This window comes from Phyllostomus hastatus, unplaced genomic scaffold (genome assembly GCF_019186645.2).
Source record: "Phyllostomus hastatus isolate PE091 unplaced genomic scaffold, TTU_PhHast_1.1 phas_contig_159, whole genome shotgun sequence".
Taxonomy (NCBI): domain Eukaryota; kingdom Metazoa; phylum Chordata; class Mammalia; order Chiroptera; family Phyllostomidae; genus Phyllostomus; species Phyllostomus hastatus.
In genome coordinates this window covers 25847779-25870324 of record NW_025333640.1, presented here as the reverse complement: position 1 = coordinate 25870324, position 22546 = coordinate 25847779, and the positions used below count along the sequence as shown (strand labels likewise).

Here is a 22546-nt window from a genome sequence, read left to right as displayed (position 1 = left end):
GCGTTTCTTACAACCCACTGGGTCACACTTAACACTTTATACTGAAATAAAGATATAGAAAAGTGCCAGAGTAGTATGTTGCAAATGGCAACAATAAGTATTCTCAAAACTCTTGCTTTACATACTTATACACACACACTCACATATATGACTAGTTCGTAGTAGACTTTACTATGTCCACTATTCAAACATTTTATTGAAAGTAAAGGTGGGTAGTATAATATTAGAAATAAGGAGAATAGGGATTGTAGAAAGAAGGTACATCTTATTCTATCTGTGGCTTAAAAAGAACATATAGTATATATAAAACATGATTTATTAATCTAATTCAAGTCTTAAAAAACTGGACCAATTATTATATATTTCTTCTTGTGCATCCAAATCAAAACTGAAAAATACTGGTTTTAGGTGGATTTTTTTAATTAAAGATTTTTTAAATTTTCAGATGGGAACAGGGAGAAAGAAAGGGAGAAAAACATCAATGCATGGTTTCCTCTGGTGCGCCCACTATGGGGGGTGGGGGGCGGGGACCTGGCCCACGGCCCAGGCATGTGCCCTGACTGGGAATTGAACTGACAACCCTTTGGTTCCCAGGCTGGCACTCAATTGAATGAGCCACACCAGCCAGGACTAGTTTAGGCTTAATTCTTTCTTGAATTTATCAACTTTTTCATTTTTCTTTGCCAGAGTAGACCAGGAAAATTGCAGCCTCAAGATTTTAGTTTTTTCCTAACTTAATTACACTTAGCTTATAGCTTATTCCTAAAACACAAAACCTGAGAAGGTATTTCAGAAGTACACCAGTATTTAAAAGCAGCAAACCTGTAATTTACAGGTAAGCAACTTTTAGATGTTTCCAATTATAAGTTTGGATTTAAGGAAAAATGCCAAGACACCTAAAAATTAAAAGTGCTTTCTTACTGACCCAGGACAATGAAGATGACTCAAAATACTTTATAGCTTTAGCATGTAGACAAAATTGTTTAGTACAATTTAATCTATAGTGAATATAAAACTAAGCAATAAAGACAGTTTCCTAATGTGAAAAACTAATGACCGCCTTTTTCAGAAAGGAAGTCTGCAGCAAACATTTTTGTAATAATGCTACTTGATAATTTAGCATCTTTTAAATACACTTTATTAAGGTCCGTTTTTAAAACTAGTTGATCAATACAAGGAATTAATTCTTTACCACCCCCCAACTTTATGACGCCAGTTGCACTCCTCCGACCAGGAAAACGGGGCACTCGCTCTGCTTAGTTTCTCATCAGGAAACTGCTCCTCAGCGCTGCACTGTGATGCTGACGTTGCTTTTGTGGTGCTGGACCTGGAGCATGAGCTCCTCCCCCGTCTGCACCTGGATGGGGGGATCCAGAACAACTGCAGCTTGTTTCCAGTGGGAGACCTCACTGGAGGTATCCAGTCGAATGTTGTCGTCAAGGTACATCTGATACCAGAATGGAATGGCAGTCACTTGACCAGATTTACAAATGTGTACCTAGGAAAATTAAGAAATTGAAAATTTCATCGGAACAAATGAGTCAGTCTTTCTCTTTTTGGTCAATTTTAGATCCAAATTTCATAAAGAAATATATTTAATTACCCAATTCAATTAATAGCAACTTATTTTATTCACTAATATTTACTTATTCAAGCCCATTTTTTGATATTGTTCAAAAAAGAAATGACATTTAAATTCTCAAAGACAGTGGCTAAACCAAGTTTATGTACATAAAGTACTACCTAGTTTAAGATAATTATTCTGAATGTAACAAGAGGAGTGATGTTACATTACCTTCACTTGTCTGTTAGAGGTGTTCAAATAGGGAGTCATTAAATCCAGTCTCAGGAGTTCCACCGGCTTACTTAAAGGTACACAGGGCAACGAGGAGAGGTCCAAAAATGCACGTATAGGTACCTAAAGAAAGTACACGGTTTTCACTTTTACTCAATGCCTTTTATGACCGAAGCTCACCAACTGATTGCTCTGTACTTGGCTCAGTATGATGCAATGCTTTTTACCTCCTCATTTAACTCAATTCCTACATCCATTCTAAGGAATAAGGAGTTTCATGATTCCAGTTTTACGGGAAGACTAAACAAACTAAGGTTTTACACAGGTTAAGTCATTTGTTTAAATCACGATTTCAGTTATCCTCAGATTCTTTGCTTTTATGAAAGCAGATTAAATTTTTAGTTAACCCAAACAGCTCAAAAATTTGAAACCAAGGATGAGCTTATGTGTGAAAGATGAAATAAATAGTCTTACATTAATTATTAAATTGAGAATATATGCCAAATTCAGCCAAACAACTTAACAGTGGATTTTGTTTGAAAAATATAACGCAGTGATTCTCAACTTGGGCTACAAATTAAAATAGCCTAGGGACATTGTAAAAAGTCTGGCTGTTCAGGCCGCACATCAGTGATCTGGAGCTGGGATCCAGTTATCAGTAGGTCTGGAAGTACAGCCATGTGCTTAACCAGGGCGTATGTTCTGAGAAACGAGTCATCACTTGGCTTTGTTGTGCCGACGTCACAGAGAGCCTTACACAACCTAGGTGGTGCAGCCCACTACTGTAGTGGTAATATACCAGGCTTTCAACGACTGGCAGCACCGTAGCTTTTATACACATATCATCACAAACACGAGAGGAATGCGTGGCTCTATGACATCACCTTGTCTATGATGTCACCAGGCAACAGGAATTTTTCAGCTCCATGACAATCTTATGGGACCACCGTTGGACACGTGGAACTTTGCGACTGATAACATTACGGGGCACAGGACAAGACAGTCGAGGTGGAGAACCCACTGCCATAAAGTGTCCCGTCACTTCAGCCTCCTCATTTGAAATGAGAGGAAAGCGTTTAAAAAGCGCCCTCCTGTCTGAATGAAATGTTTGAGAATTGTTCATGATGAACAGAGGACACAGATACATCAGCCTCTCCCTGGACATCCTTGAAGGCATCTGACCGTCCCTAGGTAATTTTTATCCACAACAAGTACCTTTGCTGTAAGAAACAGACTACCATCCTCATCCAGCTAAGCACAATGACTATGTAAAACCACAGAGAGAGAGAAGGTAGACTGGGTAACAGCCACCTGGCTGAGTTTCTCTTTTAGACGCGTACCTGAAACTGGTTAATAAACGGCGCTATGTTTAATCCGAGAGTTCGTGACGCCCCTTGAACAGCATTCTCTTCCACCAGTGTCTGGGATTCCACAAGCAACCCAAACATCAGCACATACTGAGGAAAGATCTTACCTCCCGACTGCAGCAAACACCTAGAGAAGGAAAAGTGTTTTAAAAAGCATCATTATGCCCTACGTTTTATCAATACCAACCACTAAATCGTGATACATTAGTGAGTAAAGGGTTAGGAAAATCCTATCTCCAAAATTATCTTAGGTTTCATCTTCTGTTTCCCTGGAAATCCCATAGGTTGAAAGTTAGCTGTGTTATCAGCAACACTGCTATGATAAAAAATTTTTTAAAAATATTAGTAGGGAGACTGCATCTGGACTGAGAGAACTGTGAACACACACTGGAAATGCCCAATGGCAAGAAGCCACGCTGCCTGTGGGCCTCCCTGGAAATGCGAAGTGGTGCCCGTGGCAGGTCCTCCTTCCTGGGTGCAGTTTAGGGCTCTCGAGCCCAGGCAGCCCCACACGCGCACACCCAGTCTGCTCCCCACCCCTGAAAACTGCGGCAGATGCAAGAGGGTGGAGGGCACTTCAAGGTACTTGAAACCAAATGATCATTTTCATTTGACACATTTTCAGTCAAACCTTAAATCCCTCAATTTTACTCAGTAGTCCAAGCTGGTTCCAGATGGGTGAGAAAAAGCAGTAAAGAACATATTCCTGGGACAGCAGGGGAAATTTTAATACACACTATCTATTAAATAATAGATTTTATCAATGCTAAGTTTCTCAAGTGTGATCATTTTGTGTTGTGTAGAGGAAAGCCTTTGTTCTAAGGAGCACACGCTAATTGTTAAAATAAGGGCCCAAGATAAGCTAACAACTATCAAATGACTCAGCAAACAAAATAGTTGTCCAGTGTTCACTGCTACTACCTTTGTTTTTCTTAAACTTGGAATTTTGAAACTTTTCCAAATAAAAAGCTGATGGAGAAGTTGACAACAGGTACACAGGCTGCTCTTGTAATGGCTTTCCCTTGTCACAGAAAGCCAACCCACAACCAGGCCCCCTGACGGGCACAGAAGGAGCAAGGAAAGTCAGAGGTGATTCGGAACTGCAGCAGCAGCAGACCGATCGGAACAAGCCATGCTCCCAAAGCAGGAAAACCTTTCGTCCCTAACATAAGTACACCATCATGTAACTGTAGTAAGTCCTCTGCACACACTAGCCTAAAAATGGACTCCACCCCGACACTAATGCTTTACTCCTTTGTGTTATTCTTTTTCTGTTAACTTGTAACATTTTAGGTGAAGTCTGGTAGAAACTGAATCTCCATAATTGGTAAAATTACAACTTAACAAAATTATACAGTTCTTTAAAAAAATATATGTATACACACACATATATACATATAGCTCTTACCTAAACTCTTATCAATACCTTTACCAAACCAGAGAAAATTTTAATCCCAAATAGCGACAAAAGGGTACCATTCTATGAAATCGGCAAGCTGAAATTTGATTTTTCCTTAGTCGCCCTGAACATCTTCTATTTTTACAGATCCCTACTTATGTCCATCTTGTACAGAGGCAGCCAATCCCAAAGCAGACTCTCCTCTTCATATCTACAGAGCAGAGGGCCCTTTGGGGGAAAACATCAGTAACGACAAGCACAGGAACACACAAGATCATGACTCACGAAAACCAACAGTTACGTTTTTTGGTTTTACCTGGATATCGCAGCCTTCTCCATTATTTCCTGCTGAATGAGCCCAGATGGCTCAATGACATCCAGTATGATTATACTCCACAACTTGTCCGATTTTGGCCTTTGCAACACGGCAGATTCGTCTTCCACATGTCTCAGCCAGAACTCAAGTGTTTCTTTAGGAAAGTGATTGGCTTCGGATATGAGGTCCAGAGTGACACGATGCTGGTCCTTCTCCACCGAACTGTAAGGCTTCACCCGCCCGAGGGCGCCCGCGATGATGGGCAGGACGGAGAAGCCCTCGGACACGTCTAGCACGTAGAAAGGCTCCGCGGCACCGGGTTCGGAATCGCCCTGCCCGCCCCCGCAGCTCATCTCACTGTCCTGGCAGTGAGCCTCCACGGCCTGGCCCGGCCTCTCGGGGCTCAGGGAAGACAGCACTCGGCTCATGGCCAGCTTAAAGGCTTCGTGGTATGGGACGTTGTTAAGCAGAGCGATTTCCGTGGACTCCAAAACACATGTCTGCTCCACGGCATCTGGTTTGCTGGTCTGCAGGTTAGCCAGGGCACTACAGAGTTCAGCCTCGTTTCCTAGAGAGAGCAAGTCTTCATTCTTGGTGAAACTTTTTCCGACATCCATTTCAGGTTCCGAACTGAAGACACTGACACTCTGGATTCTTAAGTAACAGTCCTGACAGGACACTTCCATCATCACATGGTCCCCAGGCCTTACACAGTAGTCTTCATAAAAAAAGGAGGAAAAAAGTTAGAGTTGATGAATACTAGTGTTTATATAAGCCTTATGATCACATAAACACATTGGTCCTCCCATTCCACCACCCCTCACCATTTTTAAAATTACGACAGGGAGCATTATATCCATTAATTTATTAGAATTAAGCAAATCAATGTATTCATTTCCCACAAAAAAAAAGCTAGGAAAATCTCTCCAGCTTTACATAGGGAAAATCTGAAGTTTGAAGATTCAGTTAACAGCCTTGTACAGAGATTCAAGAGCTACATTTTGGACCCTAACTATCAGTATTTAGTGCCTTTGCTATAATTATTAGGTATCCGTTCGTGTCCCCAGATTGTGGGCTGGAGGAAGGGCCACAGGGAACTCTCAATCTTCTTTTTGGTAATGAAGCCAACGATAATAATGAGAGATGAAATTCAGGGATTAATACCAAACCTCGCTTTAGTTTAAAGGGACATTATTCTCTTCTGTAACAGTAATTTCTACAAGAGCAAAGAAGTAGTCAAAAGAACCTTATATTTAGGAATCTGAAAATGTAAGGCAAGACTAAGTCCTACCATAGACTCTACCATGCTCTCTTTCATTAGCTTTCTCACTTGATAAAACTTTAAAATGTGAATGTACGATCACAATCCTTTATGAGTGCTAAAGTCAGTTGAAAATACGAGTTGTTATTCTTATGTTTAAGCATTTAAAATGTCCTTTCCCTAAAGATTAAAAAAAAAAGGCTATCTGTTATTACTGGAAGAGGCTTAGAATAAATCAACACAAATAGGAACTATCACTTGGTAAGTGCCTGTCGTCACCGTAGCACTTTACATCCATTATCTCTAAGAGCCCTGACTACAGTTCTGCAAGGCAGGCAGCATCGCCCCACTCTCCCGCAGCACAAAACGAAAGCTCTGGAGGAACCAGCCAGGCCAGCCAGGGACCCGAATCCAGGCCACCTGACGGACTCCAGAACACCGTGCCGGCCAAGCTGCTGCACTGAACCCGCAACTCAGTGACTGTGCCCAGTTAGAGCCTTGATGTGGACAAAGAGAAACAGCCCTTTAAAAAAGGCAGAATTTTTCTGTGCAATATAACTGCTGTGAAATGTACTGGAACGCATCAAATCGCTGGTAAAGAAAAAATACTCTATACAAAAAAAATACCTACAACACAGAACTTCCCCGGAGAAGTCCATGGATTTATGGACTCTCTAAAACTGCAAAACCTTGCACTTATATGAGCATATATGTCCATGGCCTGAGCTCCACAGCGCTGTCAGATTCTGTAAGCGGTACGGACTGCTGCATGGCAAGTACTATTTTCCACTGTGTTCCATTAAAAATGCACCAGCAGTTCTCTTAGCTATGGGTAACTCGAGTCATTGGAGCTGAAGAAATGATTTAATGATAGATCCTTTTGAGTGGCAGCGGAGTTGTGTTTTAGACTCTTTTCTCAACTACATATATTATTTAAAGCTGCTTCTAATATAGAAAAAGAAAATTCTCAAAAATCAGTCTCCCTTGACTAGAAACTTCATATTCAAAGCACATTTTTGACAATGACTCAAGTGTTTAAAGGGTTAAAGCAACAAATTTAGGAAAACAACATCATTACACAAGATAATACCTGCGAGGTCCTGTACAGGGTAGACGGCCTGTTCCCAACAGGTTTCCTCACTCGGACTTGTGCATAAACTGTGCTCGTCATCAAGCTGCAGTACAAACCAAACCACGACAGCATCTAGTATGCCTTCTTTAATAACAGGAACACCAATTTTATTGGGTTTCCTAGTTGCAAGACTTTTTAATTCCTATAGAAATGTAAAAGGACGTTATACATTTAATATGTACATGCCCCAGAAGTGTATCACTTTCCATTTCTTCAGGTTCTCAGTCTTGCCAGTGCCCCTAGGGGGTCAATATCTTGGCACACCTATGGCCACTTAAGGCACCCTGGGTGGGAAGCTGTGAGAGGTCGTGACAGCATGCCACGCAGCTATTAAAAAAAAGGAAGCAGATACACAGTACTGACATGGTTCTAAAGAAGTCCATGATACATGGGGTGGGGGAAGAGTCGGTTTACACATGTGAGGACACGAAACACACAGTTTTTTCCTGTATTATTAATTATTGTATTATTTTCCATTTTAACAACTGTAAGCCTCCTTTTGCCCCATCTTGTATTGTTAATGAAGGCAGTGAATGGCAAAATAGGGTTTTTTAAATTTTTTTTTAATTGTTTCATTTCTTTTTTTTATTGTGCAATTACAGTTGTCCCCATTTTCACCCCATTACTCTCCCCTACCCTACCCTCCTCTACCTCCCACATTCAATCCCCCCTCCCCACTGTCTTTGTCCATGGGTCCTTTATTTTTTTAACATTTTTTTAATTGTAATTGTTGTTCAAGTATGTTTTGTTTTTTTAAAAAGTGTGTGTGTGTGTGTGTGTGTGTGTGTGTGTGTGTGTGTAGAATAGAAAAGCAAATCTGAAGTGATGCACCTGAAACTGGTGACCTGGAAAAAGGGCCTAGATTTAAAAAGACAGACACTCTTTCATTTTTCCTTTCCTCTTTTCTGTATTCTTGAACGTATTAAACAGGCAGATATTACTTTTGAAATTAAAGCCTTAATAAGAGGTATTTTTTTTATTGTGGCAAAGAAAAATTAAAATCAGAAAAGCTGCTTAAACTAAGAAAAGGATCGCTTCGGGGTACTTCGCAGCTGTAATCACGTTGTTCTCTACTGGAATGTGCTATCAGAAAAGAAGGGTTCCTGAAGCTCCACCTTACTAAGCAATGCCAAAGCATTCATTTAGCTCCACGCCATGTCAAGGGAAAGACAGTAACAATTAATGGGGGAAGCCTTTTGTTAAATTATAAAAATCTTAGGCGGAAATGACCCTCAGAAGGCTTCTGCCCCAGGTGGGCTTCATCTAAAACCTTACGTCCTTGAACAGGTAGCCTTACTTACAGAGCTTAGAGAAGGGCTGCATGCAACTTTTCTTGATTCCTTTGGGCACTCTTCTTCATCCCTCACTCCCTTCCTCCACTCAGCAACACCCACAGAGACACTAAGTGACCCACTTGTCCTGGCTTGCCCAAGACTGCCCCCATCTCAGGAACCTCTCAGTCCTGGGCAAACTGGGACAGTTGGTCCCCCTAACAATCATACAACGCCGAGATATGGATCACTACTCATTTCAGGGAATTACCCAGCAACTGAAAGGACAGCATGACACTAAGGAAAGTCGGAAACATCTGGGCTGGAACTCCTGCCCTGCATTCACACGCCGTGCAACCAGGGGAGACTGATATAAGCCCCGTTCCTTCACCAGCACAGCGCATGGACAGGTAAAACTACACTGCAGTGCGGGTTTCAGAGGGACCTAAGAACACCTGTGAAACACCTGGCAGGTCACACATTCCCAAAAAACCATAAGGATTCCTTCTTCTGCATTTAAAGTGAATAGTTTCAGGAGGGAATTCTAATTACTGTTTAATCATTTTCTCTACATATAGTATGTGGAATCCATGCAAACTCGTAAGACTGTTCTATGTATTATTTTAAACAACAGATGAAGTTTAATGCTCAAAAACATTTTTTTTAACCTGAACTTTTTTTTTACCTGAAGATTGTTGAAATCTACTGTCATAATTTCAAAGCACTCTGTCAAAGCCGAATACCCTCCAGGAACTCGACTCATCTTTTCAGTTGTATAAGGTTCACTTGTCTCTTCGGAATCTGTGGAAGAATGAGCTGGACTCTGAAATTTCACACTTGCGGGCAAGGAGATCCCAGCAATGTCCTTCACGCCCACCCTGGTGAGAAAAAAGGCAAGGTGCTGAGTAGAAAATACTGGTGGCACATCTGTTCAACAAAGGACTCATATATAGAATATACTTTTGAATTCCTGAAAATTAATAAAAGTAAAAGAAAAAGGAGCAAGAGACTTAAGACACTTCACAAAAGAGCAAATCCAAATGGCAAAAAGCATATGAAAACTTGTTCAGCTTCATTAGCCATCAGGGAAATAAAGTTAAAACCACACTACACAACCACCAAAAGGGGGGAAATAAACAGTCAATACAAAGTATTGGTGAGAATACAGTCTCATACACTACTGGTACCAATATAAAATTAATAAGACTACTTTGGGAGACTTTCATAGTATCTATTCAAGCTGAACATATCAGTATTGAAACCTGAAGGTGTCTGACATTTCTACCCTTAGGAATATGGCCCACAAAAATTCATACACACGATCACAAGAATGTTAAAGGATGTTTATAGCTGTACTGTTATTTCTGGTGCCCCCCAAAACTGAACATAACCTACATGTCCATCCACAGTAAAATGGACAAATGCACTGTGGTGTGTTCATACAATGGCATACTGTACACGGCATCCAGAACATGATGTGTTGGACAAAGGACAAAAGAAAAGCACATGAAAAATACTGGATGATTCCATCTGTATGAAATTCAAAACAAAAAAAATAATCAATGGTGTTACACGTCAGAATAATGGCGACTCTTGGGCGAGGGTCGGGGGGATCCAAAATTTCATTATAGCAAGAAATCTCAGGAAGATACACCCTAGCTTTTCTGATGGACAATTCAGCAATGTGTCTGTATAGCCAGAAAAATGTACATACCCTTCAACTGAGTAGTTTTATTATTAAGGAAGTTATCCCAAGAAAATACTAAACACAGGTCCACATGGACTAAGTACAAAGATATTTACCACTGTCCTTAAGTGGAGAAAAGTGAAAACCAACCCTAAAATTGTAAACTCTGAGAACTACACTAGAAACTGATTTTAAAAATACATGAAACAAATCTATTAACATGAAGAGGTTCACAAAGGAAAAACAAACGTATTTACTGATACTTCTGAAATAAAATTTAATTTATACACACACACATTTACTTACACAGAGATGATACTTAACCAGCGCACTCTGACTCAGCCAGTGTGCTCAGGCCACTGCCTGTCTGGCCAGTGCACTGTGCCCTACCCATTCCCTACACATTTTTGCCTCTCACCTTGCAACAGGCATAGAAAAGTATACGGAAGAAAATGTAGCAAAGATGAATAGTACTCACCTATAATAGTTTTCAGGATGATTTTTATTTTACTCTTTTACTCATCAGTGCTTCCTAAAATATTTGTATGTTACATTTAGCACTACTAACTTATCGGGAGGGGGGCCTCCTTAAAAAGTTCTAACAAAATCTGGATCAATTATTTTAGCAAAACAAAATATTCACTAATGTTCACAAAAAATGTAACCAATAAGCTTCTATAACTAAAAAAAATTGTTTAATAAGTAAATCTCAGCAACTCAAGGTTAGAAAGATCCTACAATTTCATTCTCCTCAACCACAGAACATTATAATACTAATAAAGTTACTGAGAAGAAATGAGACAAATAAAACTAAAATTCTTTTCATATTGAAAATTTTTACTTTACTTTCATCTAAAATCAATGAACTTAGTATATTCCTATAAGAATCTATCACATAACAGGATACTAAGTTTATCAAAATTAATTTTCCACTAGAAAATTGAGAGCTGGTTTTAATCCTAGAATCCTTAAGCTTTAACAAATTCAAAAAGAAAATTAAGACCAGAATAAACATTATGAATTTAAAGGTCAGAAAACTACAAATTTTCTTCCAAATAAATATTCATTAAATAACCTTTAAGGTATAGTCTACTCCTTAAAATTATAATTTTTCAATATTTGCTGTATAAATAATCACTTACCTATGATGTCTTCTTATCTCTGCACATTCTACTGCCATGCCAAATACGACAGCACTTGCTGGTATAACTTTCCCATACTTTTCACAATTACCATTTTCACCTTTGGTCTAAAAATATAACAGTAAAAATTAGATTCAGCTACATGTATGCAAAAATACCTATGTAAGATGACAAGCTATAAAAATAAGAAAAAACTTAAAAAACAATAGGTAAGGATAAGTAGGTTGTTTTTCTTTAAAATTTTTCTTTTATTTTTATTTGCCTTATGTATGCATTTATATATTGTGTATATATAAATTTTTTTAACAGTACAAATAGGAAAGGAAGGAGAAAGGGGAAGGGGCGAGTTACAAGGTTATAAGTATGATTAAAGCAAAAAACTTTTGGATATAACTCATTGAAAAGCCAAAATCACTATCACCTACTTGAAAAACAAACTGCTCTTCTTTTCAACCTTTAATTAGCTATTTTAAATCCAAATCACTTTCTGTAAGCAGTGAATTCTCATCACATGTTAAAATCATTTCATTCATAATATGTATTATATAAACCAAATCCACAATTTGTGGGCTACAGTAAAGGACTTTAATGTAAAATGTAATTTGGTAATTATAAAAGTTAATTCGAGCCCTGGCTGGCGTAGCTCAGTGGATTGAGCGCAGGCTGGGAACCAAGGTGTCCCAGGTTCGATTCCCAGCCAGGGTACATTCCTGGGTTGCAGGCCATAACCCCCAGCAACCGCACATTGATGTTTCTCTCTCTCTCTCTCTCTATCTCCCTCCCTTCCCTCTCTAAAAATAAATAAATAAAATCTTTTAAAAAAAAAAGTTAATTTGGTCCAATTAGCAGCCTGGGTTCAACTAGTACCTTAAAACCATACCAAGTCAATCCTGACCAGGTAGCTCAGTCAGTTAGAGCACTGTGTGCCAAGGTTGCAGGTTTGATCCCCGGTCAGGGCACATACAAGAATCAACCAGTGAATGCAGAAATGGGTGGAACAACCAATCAATCTGTCTCTCTCTCCCTCCCTCCCTCCCTCCCTCCCCCGACCCTCTCTCAAATCAATAAAAAAAAATACCAGGATGGCTATCACTATACACTCTTGATAATCCGCAGGGAGGACTGTGAGACTGAAAGTACTCACCTTTCCAACCCTACTCAAGAATCCAATAGTCCCTCCACTACATAGTCTCAATTCCCATGAATTCCTTCCTGCAGCATTTTTTGCCTGAATACCCCACTTGAACACACAAGTACACAATGCATTGTTATTAAATGTTTTATATATGGGTTTCTTTCCAGTATGGGCTGGATAAATATCTGTTAAAATAATGAATTCTTAATCCAATTTAAGAATTTCCATGCTGCTTACCTTTGGCTGCAAAAGTAAATGCTCCCACGCATGAATCAAACTCTCCACAATTCCTTCTCCAAATAAACCTGCATCGACAGTTTCTGTTACAACTAGGGACACTCTATAGAATGATTTTTTAAAGATATATGTAAGTAAAATATCATGCTATTTATGTAAAGATGTCAAAGCTGAGAGAAAAAAGGAAGAGTATATTATAAGAACAGTCCATATGTAAAATAAAATTCCCCAATACATTTCATTTTTAATATCTTCTCTTGAATCTTGAAGAAATTGACTCTAATGTTCTTCAGGCTCCTCTGAGCGCCACGGACAACTTCTGGCGGGCAAGGGGGGCGGGACCACAACCTACCCTGGACCCTGCTGCCGGCTCAGACTGTTCTCTCACGGCCTAAATCCTGAGAGTGCTCATCCCCCTTATCTTCCCAGACTTTCTCCTTAATGCTGACTAACTGGACTTCTACCCCTAACACTCTGTAAAAACATTCTGCATCACTGATGACTCTCCTACTTAGCAAAATGAATAGTTTTTCTCCGTTTTCATTTTCTTTGATCCACAAATAACATCCAATGCACGTGAGAAGTCCTGCCCCTCAAAATCCTTCTCTACCTTCATTACCTGTGTTTTTACCACTAACACATTGGTTAGCCTCTCTCCTGTGACTTCTCTGGCTTTACCAGCTTTTCCTCTGTTCATTTTTTATTTCTAGAACATTTCACTCAGAGACACACCAAAATGATTTCTCCCTTCTCTGACCTTCTTTAGCACTTACTGTATCATTCATTTGTGTAGTTAGAAGATTAAAAGAGTTCCATTACCATTCCTTATCTTCCTATCTAGACTGTACTTGCCTTGAGAACAAAAACAACTTAGGTATCCCTCACTGTGCCTAACCCCCGTATTCTATTTATACACAAATTTTTCAACACTTTGCATATATTTACAAAGTGGAAGGTATCACAAACATCTATTCTAACATTTTAAAGTGTCTAGATTTACTCAAGGTCAAGATAAATTAAAAACTGAATCTGTACTGGAATCTGTATCTCCTGATTCAAAGTCAGTAGATCCTTCCACACTATCTGTGAGAAAAGGGTAAATTAAGTTAAAGTAACTTTGATTCATGCTATGGACTAAATTGTGTAACACCAAAATCCATGTTGAAGTCCCAACCCCCGAAGTGACTGTATTTGGAGAGTCTTCAGGAGGTGAGTGAGGTCAACTGAGATCACAAAGGTGGAGACAACTGATGGAACTGGTGTTCTCGTCCAAGTGGAAGAGACACCAGTGACCTCTTGCTCTCCTCACATGCACAGAGGAGGCCGTGTGGGAACACAGCAGGAAGGCAGCCATCTGCAAGCCAGCAAAAGAACTCTCGCTAGAAACCGAATTTGCCAGCACCCTTGATGATGGACTTCTGGCTTCCCAAACTATGAGGAAATAAGTGTCTGTTGTTTAAGCCACGTAGTCTGCAGGCTAAGACAATTCAGGACACTGTTTATTTCTGTTAAATAGGTATAATATGTTTCGACAGTCTACTAGGACTTCTATTTCATGACAACAAATGTAGAGACAGACCACTGAAAAGCTTAGTATTACATAAATATAAATATTATTATACACATATGAAAGAAGGCTTTTTAAAAATCATAGTCCAAATGACAGGAGTATAAACTCCTGTTTCAATATAAACTCAAATAAGATGAGAAGAGAGATCACCCAGAAGGAGGAGTAAAGCAAGTGCTAGGTAGAGAAAACTCTACCTAAAATGAGAATGCTGGACCAGATGACTTTAAATCCCTTCTAGCTCTAAATTCCATCATCCTCATGACAGGATCAAAAGCTAGGACTTACTGTATTCAAAGCATTTGAAAGGGCCCAAGCCAATGAGAGATGAAACTCCCAAAACGTCCAATTTAGCTGAAGATATTAACACAAATTATAACATGGGTATCAAGGCTGACTTACTCATGTATTATTTTACTGCAGAATTTTCAAATAGTTATTGACCACCCAGGAGATAGTATTCATTTTTATGACTAGAACACTAAAATTAACAAAGGTAAAGTAACTTGCTAAAGGTCAAGTTCATTTATTAAGTCCCTTGCCACACATTTTTCTCAAGATCTTTAAATATTATCAAGAATATGGCCTTACTTCGAAAACTGATCTTATGCCAAACTACCCTATTTCCATAACTTTACAATATAAAGGTTTTAGCATTTTTGGTGAGACTAGAAGCCAGAAGTGGAAATATCTTACTTCTTAAAAAAATTAAATATAGGATTATAAATACCGAAGTTAATTTACATGATATTACCTTTCGGGAATGTGTTTCGGAATTTCTATGTCGAGCGACTTCATGTGTAAGAGCGTGATCCCTGCTGCCATCTTGTTCGCGGCCACGACGTCGCAGGCCAGTTCGTACATGGTCTGGGACAGCTCACAGGCGTACACCGCGTGCGCGCCCGCTCTCTTAGCAAACATGCTACGGGGAAGAGCGCTCCATCAAGAAAACACAGTCCGCTGCATTCTCCCAAACTTAGTGGAACTGCGATACTTAGCCATGGGGTTTTCCTTTTATTCAACACAACCATTATTTAGTCCATATGAAAAAATGAACTAATATTCTTGTCAAGGTAAAAGTCATACAATAAATCAGGACATTCACCTGATTAAGAAGACATAATTGGCATGAAGAATGCTAATGGACTTAAATAACTAGATTCAAACCAGAATATTTATGTAAAAAAAATGCTATTAAAATTCATTATTCAAAATTTCAATAATAACCCCAAATTTTTCTTAGTAGTTAAGCTCAGTTTCTTGATAAAGTAAAAGTTATAGTAAAAAATACAATAATAGTTGCATAAACAATCAAAACAAGACTATGAGAAAAATGCCCTAGCTGGTGTGGCTCAATGGATTGAGTGCCGGCTGGTGAACCAAAAGGTTGCTGGTTCTACCACCAGTCAGGGCACATGCCTGGGTTGCAGGCCAGGTCCCTGGTTGAGAGCCTGATAGAGGCAACCAACTGACAACTGATTGATGTATCTCTCACATATCAATATTTCCCTCCTTTCCCCTCTCTCTAAAAATAAAAAAAATCTTCAAAAAAGATAAATAAATTAATCTCTAGTTTTAAATTCCAGTTAATTATGCCATATTTGATAAAAATCTTTCATTTACATTAGGATGCATGCATATGTAATTAAAACACAAGTACAACAAACCTTAGTATTCCAGTTCCTGCTCCAATGTCCAAAACACTTTTGGATCCCAAACAAACTGCCTTTTGGATTGCTGCATTATAAATCATATTCCTTTTGGTGTCATTAAGCATGATAAAGTGCCAGCGTTCCACCAACCAATTTGCAACACGATAGAAATTCTCCTTCGCATCACTGAAATCAGGGTTTAGCTTCACTGCTTTATGGAAATACCCGGCTGCTTCATCTCTGAAGCCCATCCTAGAGTAAAAAAAGGCCAGACAAGACATTCAACTACATGCTATGAATTACAGTGCTTTGGTTTGTGCCACTCATCTTGCCTGAGAGTGCCTCACCTGCACCCCAGTCCCACTCGACCCAAGTACCACCTCCTTTGGGAAGCCTTCAGTGAGAGCGCAATCCTTGACCACTTCTTTCTTTTCTGAACCCCTATTATGTTTATGCATCCCAGGACACTAACAAGTGCTTAACTAAAAATTACTATTGTACTACAGTATGTCAGAAGCTCTCAAAGTCGTCCTTCATTTAACCAACCTAACAGAACACCAGTGCTTTCTAAAAACCATTCTCTCTATAAAACCTACTAATGCCTGTATCTAGTGGGCCCCTTGTGAAGCATCTAATCATTTGTCGACCAGTATGGCTGTACTGCATGTGATTGGTATATAACTCACACATCAGATTTCAGCAGCACCCGAACTAGTCCAAACTCTCTTCAACAAGTCAGTTCCCTGAACATACGCTTGGATTTACAGCAATGTCAATCTCCTATTTAGATTTCTAAATATTTACTCTCAATTTCTGTATTTATCTGTCATTGATTGGTAATTTGTAAATCAACACCAGTGTGTGCTCCACACACTGAAAAGAACTGAGCTAGCAGAACCATTTACACTCAGATTTCTTCACAAGGCACCCTGAAGCATTCCACAAATTTTAAAGGAACTGAATCAGACTATTTATTGAATATGGTTTAAGCCAAAAAAAAAAAACGGACTGCACTCTAACAAAAGGCAAAAGCCTTATGTCAAATGATAGGCACTCATGTTATTTTTAACTATCTTGAAAATAGAGCTGTTTTATTCTTATTCTGCAACTGCCATAACATGCAATGCGAGATATATCGTATATAATCATTATTTGTTGAAACCAGAGCAATATTTTAAAATTTCAAAATATCAGTGACATGTTGAATCAATGCAAAGCCTACATCTAATAATTTCCTCCATTTGCACTTCCCTTAGGCTTGATCCATAATAATTCAGTTTTGTTAAGCTGCAATGCTAATCTAAAAACAAATGATCCACTCAAAGTGTATCTCATATGGAAACACTCAACATGTGTGTCAGTATCAGCACACTATAAGAATGCCTTTTTTCTTTTAACAAAAAAAAAATTACCTTCCTGATTAGCGATTTAATATTTTTTTTAAATCTGATGAGTGGCTAACTCAATAATGTAAAGACAAGACACCCCAGACACAAATTTCACTTCACAAATAACTGTCAGGAAAGGAAGCTATCGTTTACTTGGGAAATCTTTTTCCCCTGGATCAGTGATTCTTTTGGTGGTCAGTCAGTCATGCTGTTTCGATGCCTTACAAAAACAGGTCACCAATAAGTACAATCTGCCAAAAGTGTGTGTAGCTCCAATTTTCTGTTAAATTGAATTATTCTAAAACGTGGTAAGTCTTAAAATGTTCTGATTGTTACACACATATAATTGTAACTCTGGAAATATAACAGAGTCCTATAAAGTAACTCTACTTACATAAACTAAAGAAAACGTCAAAATTAAAATGTGGATTTTTAACTAATTTAAAGAGGTAATTTAAAATATTTTTAAACTGAATTTCATTTAAACGGAGAGGGGCCGCTGATGTGCAGAGATGGATTCCGTGGGTCAGGGTCTGGTTAGTGGTCAGTGAGAACAAACAAGCTTCAGGTGACAGTCTGTCTTGTTTTCCCAGTAACTCTCATGCTCTGCAACTGGAAACTATGAAATATGTGTCTCTTAAAAGAGTACTCATTTCACTCCCCCGGCCATTTCGATGAAGACTATTAAACTATAAGGTAGTTACATTACTGAGGCTGACAGAGATATATATTTCTTATGCCTTTTTCACAGAAAAAAACATAACATGTCCAGGCGAGCAGAGCAGTAGTAACACCAGAGGACAACAGCTGGAACCTGTAAAATGATCTTACTAGATAGATAGCACAGGGCATTATTAACAGTGTTCCCTAGACAAGAATTTCCCCTTTACTTTGTACAGAGAAGAGAAACCAGATTTACTGAAACAAATCCAAAAAAGTTTTGGTTTTTATCAGTTTCCCTAATGATAAAGTTTCTATGGAGAGTAGACAGAAATTCCAATGACAGATTTCAGCAAGTTCCAGAGTACAACTTTACAAGTTCCCTGGCGAGGCACACAGGACTTCTCTGCCATCCTGTGAAACCACGGTTATATCCTCTTCCACAAGGCCTGGACCTCAGCCTAGTGGGGGGCACTCCTTCTTGAGACTCTAGCTCAACCTCCAGGACAGTGGCTATCACACATTATATGATACAATGCTAAAACTGCTCTGTTATTGCATATTATATCTGCTATTCCTATATTCTTCTGAGTTTACATCTTACTAGCCAACCCCTCATTGCTCTGATCCTGTTATAACTAATAATTCTTGATACTAAACTTCCCCAGTTCAAATTACTTTACAATGTATCCCTGGTCCAGACTGATGCACAATAAGTCTTAAGGAGTCATCGGAAATCACTACACACCTGAAGAGATGCTCCCCCATGCTATTGCAAATCACTTCATCATCAGGGAACAGCTCCAGGGCTTGCTCATAGCAGCCAAGCAGGTCTTGGGTCCTACTGAGCGCATCCAGCTCTTCGGCCCATCTGAAGAGTGTGTACTGAAAAGTTTCCTTTACAAAAGAGAAAACAGCAAGTTAATCGGTGACAAAAATGATGAACGAATATACAGTACAGGTTGAAGATTCCCCAGAGAATCAAACTTAACTATAATTGGTCACCTTAAATTTTATTTAGCTTTAAAAGGCACTATTTGTTAAGCAAATACATAAATGAAGAAAGTGACCACCTTCACGGTTGGAAATTAAGTTTAGAGTTTGACCATTCTCTAAACTCTCTTGATTCCTAGCCGTCATTTCACATTCTCCACCTACCTCTTTTTGGGGGGCTCCTATATTTTGGGAGTTCATCCTAGGTCTTCTCTTTTCTCATCCATTCCAAGTGCATTGACTATCGCCTATGTATTGATGGATGCCACATCTACTCAATACATCTCCAACCATGACCCTCTTCTGAATCTCAGACTCATAATACAACTTCCCATCAGCAATACCTTCTCTACCAGGTATTTCTCCCTGTTATCTCAAATTCAGCTCAACTCAAATGTATCCTGAACAATCAGTGTGCAGAGAAGAGTATGAACATAAATTCTGTTCCTGCCCTCACTAAGGCTCTGTGAAGAAAATTTTAGCATATGATTTTGAAAGAATACAAAATATTCTAGATGAACCTATCATATTCCTCTGGCACAGGATATAAGGTTAAGGTACCACCTGGTTGCAAGCCATGAAGTCACCCTGCCACCTTAACTCCAATACAATTAGTTTCAAACCCAGGCTCTTCTCTCTCAATTTCCTTAAATCTGTCACCTCCTCTCCTTCCCCAGTGTTGCAAGAGAATCTGACCCTTCGAACCACTTGCTGGACTACAGCAGCCACCTCCCACTGTCACTCCCTCTCCACCTGCATCTCCCTCCAGACATTCTCGAACATTCTCTGCACTGCCACACAGCGGAGAGAGAAAGGCTTTGGTCATTCCAGCTTTCTCCTGAATACATTTCACATCATGTTCACATATCTTCCACAGAAGAGTTAATACCTGAAAAAACTGAATTCTAATAAAGTTTACTAGAGAGTCAAGAATAAGGAAGATTATAGGGATGGGGGGGGAAGAACAGGTTATATGGAATTGGTCAACAGAGAATCAGTAAGCAGGCTGGTGTGGCTGAAGTGTGGGTATGGGGAGTAGAGGGAGTAAAAGGAAATAAGACCAAAGAGATGGATATTTTGCAAAGGCCTAGGACAAGAAATATGGACTTTATTCTGCAGAAAACAGAGCTAGTTACTGAATACCAGGTATTGAAATACAAATTTTAGATATACTTTTAATACACATTAAGTATCTGTAAAAAAGGTATTATCCCTGTTTTACAAGAGGACACTAAGGAACAAGGAATAGGGAAAAAGCATTTGAAATGATCCATTATTCTACTGCTGCCTAGAAAAGCAAACTGTATCTAAAACATAACACCACCTTCTTTAAACCAGCTGGTCCTGAAATTCACATTAAACTTTTGTGAACTGCAAATGTCTAAAGGCTACTGATAGCGACTGAATGGAGGTCAGGGATGTTGCTAAACCTGCGGCAGTGCAAGGACCAACTCCACAACAAAGAATTATCCCATCCAAAAGCTCAGCAGCCCTGAGCTTGAGAGATCCTGAGTAAAATAAAATAGCTTGAGGTTGAAAATTGAATCCATAGTTGAATTATTTTTGCAAAATGAGATTCTAAAATAACTTGAAAAAGGTGTACAGCATTTTAACATAACAACTATCACAGATAATCCAATAATTGAACCTAAGGAATGCATCATCAAATGAATATTTCAGGCTAATTCCAAAGTTTATTCCACTACAGAAACCCACAACACTGCTTCTGCATACAGTAGGGGCAAGGCGAATACAGCTGGAATTCAATTTAGAAAGTGGGAGATGATCACCTGAGGCCTCACGTGCAATATGGCCTTTGAAATTTGACTGAGTAGGAAGTTTTGAAACAGAGAAATGATGTCATCTGACTTTTGTTTAAAGCTCTCACTAACCTTACTGAGACAGACCGCGGGAGAAAGCCTAGCTGCTAGCCTATTCCAACGGTCAGCAGGGGCTAAAACCAGGGTAGCAAAGGAGAAGGTGGGGAGAAGTGCTAAGATTCGGGATACATTTTCACGGTGAAGCAGAGAGGATTTTCTAACGCAGTGGCTGTGGGGCGAACAAAAGGAGTCAAGGTTGAACCGTAAATATTAATAGCACCTCCAGCCCCCCAACTTAGCCCCTTCTCCCAATTTACTTATGCATTTATTTACTTTTACGAGAACAGAGGGTCTGCCAGCAAGTGAAAGAGGGGCTCTCCTCACCTTCACGTCTTCTTTCAGCTCCGGCGACAGGCTGAGCACGAGCAGGTAGTGGGCATAGGCGGTGCCGAAGTCTTGGGCACGCATGCAGTGCTCCGCGCTCTGCAGGGACCGCGACACCAGCTCTTCCCGCCCGGCTCCCCCCGCGGCACTCCTGGCGGCCCGGCGGGGCCTGGGCCGCGAGTTCGACATGACAGGCACCACCCTAAGCACTGCGCTAGTGTAACAGAAGGGCAGATGTTTTGGTAAACGGAACAAGAAAACTACTACGACGGCTACACGCCCATGCGACTAACTACACCGCCAGAAGCAACAGAGAAGACATCCCTCCGCAGCGAAGGAGCGCGCCCAACTCCGCCAGGAGGAAGCCCCGCCCCCTCCGACCGGCGGGCTCCACCGACCGCGACGCACGGAGTCCGTAATTACAGACACTGGTGGGCGGTGCACGCTACGCAAACGTCTGCGCGCTCGACGTCGCGACCCGCCCCCTTCCGTAGGCAGGCACGCGCCAGGGGCGGCCACTGCGCGTGCGCTTAGGGGGCGGTCCGTGAAGGTGCGCTGCAGTTTCGCGCCCTTTTTCCTGAGTGGAAGCGGAGGGTCCTCTCACCCTTCCCTGGCCTTCGGGACTGTGTGGCGGGTGGGAAAGGGGAAAGACCGTCAGGCATTTGTGGTGATGGTTCAGGCCTTTGGTCGGTGATGCATCAAGTCTCAAAATGGCAAGACTGGGAAGAACTCCGGAGATAACGGGAGCACCTTAGGTGTGGTGGAGGGAATGCTTTCGCGGGCATTATTTTGTCGCCCTCACGAAACCCTGTAAGGTGGGCCCTTGCCTCGTATTCGTCTTAAGGACAGAGAGGGGGGCATCCTGAGATGTACTTGACCGAGATCGCAGAACCATTTAGTGCCACAGACACGGTTCGAACCCGAGTCTCCCGACTGCCTGTTCGGTGGTTTTAAAACGGACTTAGGGTTCAACCCATAGAAAAAGGTTTTCCAAGGTGTGGCCCCTACGAGATAGATTCTAAACCTCAGAGGGGAACGGACGGAGGAAACATAGCTTGAAAAGCCAATTTCGTTCCTGGTTTCAAACATGTTCATGGTGAATATTTTCCTTAACAAGAAACAAAAAAGCGGTTTATATGTCAGACTAAAACTGGGGGCCCCTTAAGGCCGTCGTCTGCAGGACTTTTCACCTTCTCTTCTGTATCTGATTATGTGAGTCGCCCTTCCTCTGGACCCTACCTACCGATCCATGTAAGTCCTCCTCAGCTCTTCGGAGGTCAGATCACTGCTAGGTTGTGGTCCCCAAAGGCAGGTTCTACTCTTAACCATTTTTTAACTTC

At 40.2% G+C, this 22546-nt stretch overlaps 1 protein-coding gene across 1 annotated transcript; it reads right to left on the bottom strand.

Moving 5' to 3' along the window:
* Positions 1 to 1115: 1115 nt before the first annotated feature.
* Positions 1116 to 21587, bottom strand: PRMT9 (protein arginine methyltransferase 9). The gene is made up of 12 exons (XM_045831866.1): positions 21207 to 21587; positions 18758 to 18906; positions 15977 to 16213; positions 15064 to 15231; positions 12743 to 12845; positions 11371 to 11477; positions 9227 to 9419; positions 7229 to 7412; positions 4878 to 5595; positions 3136 to 3289; positions 1796 to 1918; positions 1116 to 1498 (listed from the first exon to the last, which is right to left on the bottom strand). Exons 1-12 carry the CDS (start codon positions 21393 to 21395, stop codon positions 1283 to 1285), a joined length of 2541 nt encoding a protein of 846 aa, XP_045687822.1. The 5' UTR covers positions 21396 to 21587; the 3' UTR covers positions 1116 to 1282.
* Between the last annotated feature and the right edge of the window lie 959 nt (positions 21588 to 22546).

What these genes read in the sequence shown, in the direction of transcription:
- PRMT9 (XM_045831866.1), bottom strand. Translation starts at nt 21,395, where the DNA reads ATGTCGAACTCGCGGCCCAGGCCCCGCCGGGCCGCCAGGAGTGCCGCG. An exon ending in GCAGGAACTGGAATACTAAG is followed by an intron (nt 15,232 to 15,976) that starts GTTTGTTGTACT and finishes TCTTCCCCGTAG; the next exon opens with CATGTTTGCTAAGAGAGCGG. An exon ending in CGTTTATTAACCAGTTTCAG is followed by an intron (nt 1,919 to 3,135) that starts GTACGCGTCTAA and finishes TACTTTCTTTAG; the next exon opens with GTACCTATACGTGCATTTTT.